Source organism: Aegilops tauschii, chromosome 2, assembly GCF_002575655.3.
Source record: "Aegilops tauschii subsp. strangulata cultivar AL8/78 chromosome 2, Aet v6.0, whole genome shotgun sequence".
Classification (NCBI taxonomy): Eukaryota; Viridiplantae; Streptophyta; class Magnoliopsida; order Poales; family Poaceae; genus Aegilops; species Aegilops tauschii.
In genome coordinates, this window is record NC_053036.3 from 565,751,983 (window position 1) to 565,757,351 (window position 5,369).

The following is a 5,369-nucleotide window of genomic DNA, read 5'->3' on the forward strand; positions in this document are numbered from 1 at the left end:
GCCTATTTGTCGCTGATGCCTGTTTGCAGGGCTCCAACGATACCTACTGACTTAGTTTGTTTATCTCTAATAGGCTTGTTGTCTTTGATGGTTGTATCAACCGCTTTCATTTTTTTGGATATTGCTCATTGTAAGTTCTGGTTGATGGTTTTGTTAATTCAAAGTCAGGCTCATCTCAAGCCTTCTCTCTAATTTATTTTGTTGCATAGTATTATAATTACGAAGGCTTCCTTTTGTTCATAAGATATGAGTATTATAGGAATAGAAAAATCATAAGCGAGATGACATGTATCTCAATTGCTATAGGTGAAGAGGTATCATTCGATACACATGAAATGAATTTTTTCACTTGAGTCTAGCCTAATGTTATTTTTTCTTTGAAATGTGAATGATTGGTTTCTATCCTATGTAGGAATAGGAACTCATTCCTACGAAATCAAAGGGTACCAAAGAATTATTTCCTACAAAATTCATATCCTTTATTCTTTAGAATTCCTACAAAATTCATGTAAATTAAAGGAGGCTGAAATTTTAATAACATTGTTTGTCAGATCAAAATGCAAGGGAACTCCCACATAGTCTGATGGCTTTGAGCATGAATTTTGCTATAATTTGTAGCATAGCATTAGTACCATGAAATGTAAACTTCGACAAAAAAATTCAGCAGCTAGCACATACACATAGTATGATGGCTACCTTATAATCAACTAATGTTATGTAAATTGTCAGTAAAATATTGTGCAGATGTGAGCCAAAAACACTATGCTCATTTGATTCAAAGGAACTATATAGGAATTTTGGAGGATTGAAATCCTTGGGAATTTTTTCCTATGTTGGTCCTTTTATTCGTAGGATTGGATGCTTTTCTATGAATTCTTTTGTACTACATTTCATAAGAAATCTAGCATCCAATTCAATCTATTTTTATAATTCCTTTGCTTTTCTATGACATCAAACACTCTTTTTAAAGTTGGCATGTCACTCTAATCCTCTACCTTTTCTATTCCCGCAATTCTAGGCCTCCTTTGGTTTAGAGGAATCTTGTAGTTCGTAGGATAGGATTTCGATAGGAAAAAAATCCTTTAGAGCCCTTTGGTTTGTAGGAATGGAATGCTATTTCTATGGAGGGATTTTTCCTATCCTCCACATTTCATAGGAAAATAAACATTAGCCTAGACTCAATGGAAAAAATCATATGATGTGAATCAAAGGGCATCTCCTTTCCTATTCCTACTCATAGGATTTGAGATACATGTCATCTCATTTCCTATGACTTTCCTATTCCTACGATTTTCCTACCCTATGAACCAAAGGAGGCCCTAGAATCCCGCGAGTCAAAGAGGGCCTAAAGATAAGTCGCCGCCTCCTCCTCCTCCAAAACAAAAGCTAGGGTTCCTGCCTCTCGCCGGTGCCACCGCAGGCCCGCCTCGTCTGCGGTGGCCTTAGGGTCATGGGGACGCGGTGGATCCTGGCAAGGGCCGACGGGAGGGCTCCGTTTCTAGCCGTTTCTTTCAGTTTTATTAGGGTTTGTGTTTTGCTCGGGAAGGCAAGACGGCGGCGGCTCCCTGAAGATGGAATAAGGGTCTCCCCGCCTAGCTCCTGTTCCCGCGGTGCGTCTAGCATCGTTGGTGGGCGTGTGAAGGTGTGTCTCCGGCGGATCTATTTTTGGTAGATTTACTCGGATCTCGTCTTGTTCATCTACCTCCGCGTTTCTTCGGTTTGGATCCTTTTGATATACTGCATTCTTCATCGGCGGCGGTTGTTGTTCTGCTATGCTGGTCCTATGGGGCCTTAGCACGACAACTTTCCGACTGTCTACTACAACAAGTTGTGCCCGACTCTGGACATTGCAGGCTTAGCATCTATTTTTCGTATATCGCTCCACCACACCGAGAAGAGGTATGTGTACCTCCAGCAATAACAAGAATGGAACCATAGGCTTCTATGCTGGGAGCATTTCGGGGTATAGGTCTAACCACCTCAACTCCCCGCGGCCTAACCCCTTTTCTTCTTATCATATCACAAGGGCGCGGCTCTGTGTGGTATATATAGTACTGTGGAGCAAGTTTGGGAGTCCTTTTCCACTCATTGAGGATTCTATCTAAAGAAGAAGGTCAACGGGGGAGACTACTTTGAAGTCCGGGCTGAACAAACTACTTCTCCTGCTACCAAAACAAAGAAATAAGGAAATAAGATGGATTCGTCTAATAAAATACCCAATGTCTGTAGTTGAAGAATTGTTGGATGAGTTATCTTGTGTGCGATGGGGGGCGATGACAGCCGCGCGCCTTCGGCTCGCTTCTATGCTTGTAATCGTCGTTGGGTGGTCTACGGGTCTAGATGTAATTTTTATTATTTCTGATGTTCGTTGTACTGTCATAATTAAAGATTAATTGACCAAAAGTTTTTCGAAAAAAGAAAAGAGGCCCTAAAGATATTAATTACACCTTTCGCAAAAAAAAGATATTAATTACGCGGCCTGCTTGGAAGAGGAGTCTTGGTAGGGTAGTACTTAATTTAAATTTGCCTTCAAAATACCAAAATTTTACCAGGAAATATCAGCTTTCCGTCTACGTCAACAGTCGAGGTCGTTAGTATACTAGTCTACTCCTGAGTCAGGCCCACCTGACAAGACCACTCTTCACTTGGTTATTAATTCCCGGCTCCACTCTCCCCAGCATCCTGCAGGCGCCAATATTATTCCAAGTCCAAGTAAGCAAACCATGCCTCGTCTCCATGGCCGCGCCCCAGCTGCGCTTGCCATCCACCACCTCCTCATTTCGTTCCTCCTCACGCTGCTCCCGCTGGCGTCTGCGCAGCAGGAGTACGAGGCCAACGCGCAGAGCGACTGCTACGCCAACAACGGCAGCTCGGTCCTCGGCTACACCTGCAGCAAGAGCAAGAGCAACCACGCCAACTCCTCCTCGGGGTCGGCATCGGCATGCACCACCTACCTGGCCTTCCGCTCCAATCTGCCCGGCTACGGCTCCCCGATCACCGTCGCCTACCTCCTCAACGCCAGCGCGTCCGCCGTCGCCGCCGCCAACTCCGTGCCTGTCGCCTCCGCGGTCCAGAACGGCAGCCTGCTCCTGGTCCCCGTCCGCTGCGCCTGCACGGCGGCGGGGCACTACCAGCACGACGCCGCCTACGCCATCCAGTTCGACTACGAGACCTACTTCTCCATCGCGAGCGACGTGTACCAGGGGCTCTCCACCTGCCAGGCGATGATGGCGCAGAACCCCGCGCATGATAGCCTCGATCTGTACCCCGGCATCGCCCTCACCGTGCCGCTCCGCTGCGCGTGCCCTTCGCCCGCGCAGACCTCGGCTGGAGTCAAGTACCTCGTGACCTACCTCCTCGACTGGGACGACGACGCGTCCACCGTCGCCGACCGCTTCCGCGCCGACTACCAGACCCTGCTTCACGCCAATAGCATCACCGACGACACCACCGTGTACCCGTTCACCACCATGCTGGTTCCGCTCAAGGATAAGCCCACCTCTGAAATAGCGGTCCTGCCGGAGCCACCCACACCGTCACCGTCACCAGCACCGTCCGATGTGGTGTCAGTCCCGCCGGCGAGTTCCGCTGAAGCAAGCAGTGGTCCTAGGTGGCGGGTCGCCGCCGGCGTTGCTGCTGGATGCAGCAGTGTTCTTACTTTGGGTGCCGTGCTTGCTCTCTTCTTGCTATGCCGTTGGTGTCGGCGGCACGGCGACCGTGGTGACCGAAGCAAGGCCACCCTACCGGCAGTGGAGCATGCTGTGTCAGACGGGCCGGCGAAGGGAGCTTTGATGTGGCCGATGGTGGTGCGCGAGGCGGTGGGGTCGCTGACCGTGTACGACTACGGGGATCTAGAGAGGGCGACGTCATGTTTCTCGGAGGAGCAGCGTATTGGAAACTCGTCGGTCTACCGCGCGGTGATCAACGGCAGCGCTGTGGCCGTGAAGCGAGTACCCGGAGAGGGCGACGTGGGCACTGAGGTGACCCTCCTGGGGCGCGTCAACCACTCGAGCCTCATCCGCATGTCCGGCCTGTGCATGCACGGCGGCTATACCTACACAGTGTTCGAGTTCGCCGAGAACGGCGCGCTCAGCGACTGGCTCCACGGCGGCGAGGAGGAGGAGGGCCGCGTGCTCGGCTGGAGCCAGCGCGTGCAGGTGGCGCTCGACGTGGCAGGCGGGCTCAACTACCTGCACAACTACGCCGATCCTCCCTACGTGCATAAGAATCTCAAGGGCAGCAACATCCTCCTCGACGCATGCTTCCGCGCCAAGCTCTCAAACTTCGGCCTCGCGCTCGCGATCACCGACGACGACGACCGCGGCGGCCCGTGGATGACCCGGCACGTGGTCGGCACGCAGGGTTATATGGCGCCCGAGTACCTCGAGCACGGGCTGATCGGCCCCCAGCTCGACGTGTTCGCCTTCGGCGTCCTCGTGCTTCAGCTCTTGTCCGGGAAGGAGGCGGCTAGACAAGACGACGACGGCGGCGGCGGCGAGAACGGGAAGGTGGCATTGCTTTGGGAGGAAGCGGAACGGTTGGGCCTGGGCGGCGGCGCCGGCGACCTGTTGGACAAGGTGACGGCGTTCGTCGACGGTCGGCTGCATGGGCAGTACCCGTTGGACGTGGTGTTCGCCATGCTCGCGTTGGCACTGAGGTGCGTGGCCCGGGAGCCCCGGACGCGGCCGTCCATGGCCGAGGTGCTGCTTTCGCTCTCGGGGATGTATAATTGGACAATAAATTGGGACCCTCGGTGCCCTGACCCCGAGGGCTCCGGAACTCCTCACGAATAATAGGTCCAGATTACTACTATACTACGGCATCCAACACGGCGGGTCACCGTCGGTGTATCTTTCCCAAGACGTAGGCATCTTAGAGCATCTCCAACGGCGACCTTGAAACAAGACACTTGATGCAAAGAAATTTTTTTTTTTTTTGCATCACTTGAGCCCAAAAAGGAACTCCAACAGCTGCCCTAAACATAAAAAGTTGTGGTGCCCAAAAAAAATAAGACCAAGGTGATCCACATTTAGATCACACGCTGTCGTGCCTAAATGCAAAAAATGGTGCACGCGTGTGGCCAACTGCCATATGAAGTTTCACCCTGTGGCTCTCGTGATGCCGCTGCCATGGAGCGCACCCCCGACCACGCCGTCGACCCTGCACCTACCGGACCTAGGTCCCCCCCCCCCCCCCCCCCCCCAAAAAAATATGTAAAGTTCTTGGTCTTCTCATTTATCAGCAAAACCCCGGCGAAAATAACACTTTCAAAATGATTGCTTACTCCAACAAACATATCAAAGGGCATGTTGTATATGTTTGTTCCATAGGTGGTGCCAAAAGTGATTGCATCACCAAAATAGTGATCT

The 5,369-nt window shown here is 51.4% G+C and overlaps 1 protein-coding gene across 1 annotated transcript; it reads left to right on the top strand.

Moving 5' to 3' along the window:
- Positions 1–2,690: 2,690 nt before the first annotated feature.
- On the top strand, positions 2,691–4,923 carry LOC109773578 (protein LYK5). Its single transcript, XM_020332269.4, has one exon. It carries the CDS (start codon positions 2,724–2,726, stop codon positions 4,791–4,793), a length of 2,070 nt encoding a protein of 689 aa, XP_020187858.1. The 5' UTR covers positions 2,691–2,723; the 3' UTR covers positions 4,794–4,923.
- Positions 4,924–5,369: the final 446 nt, after the last annotated feature.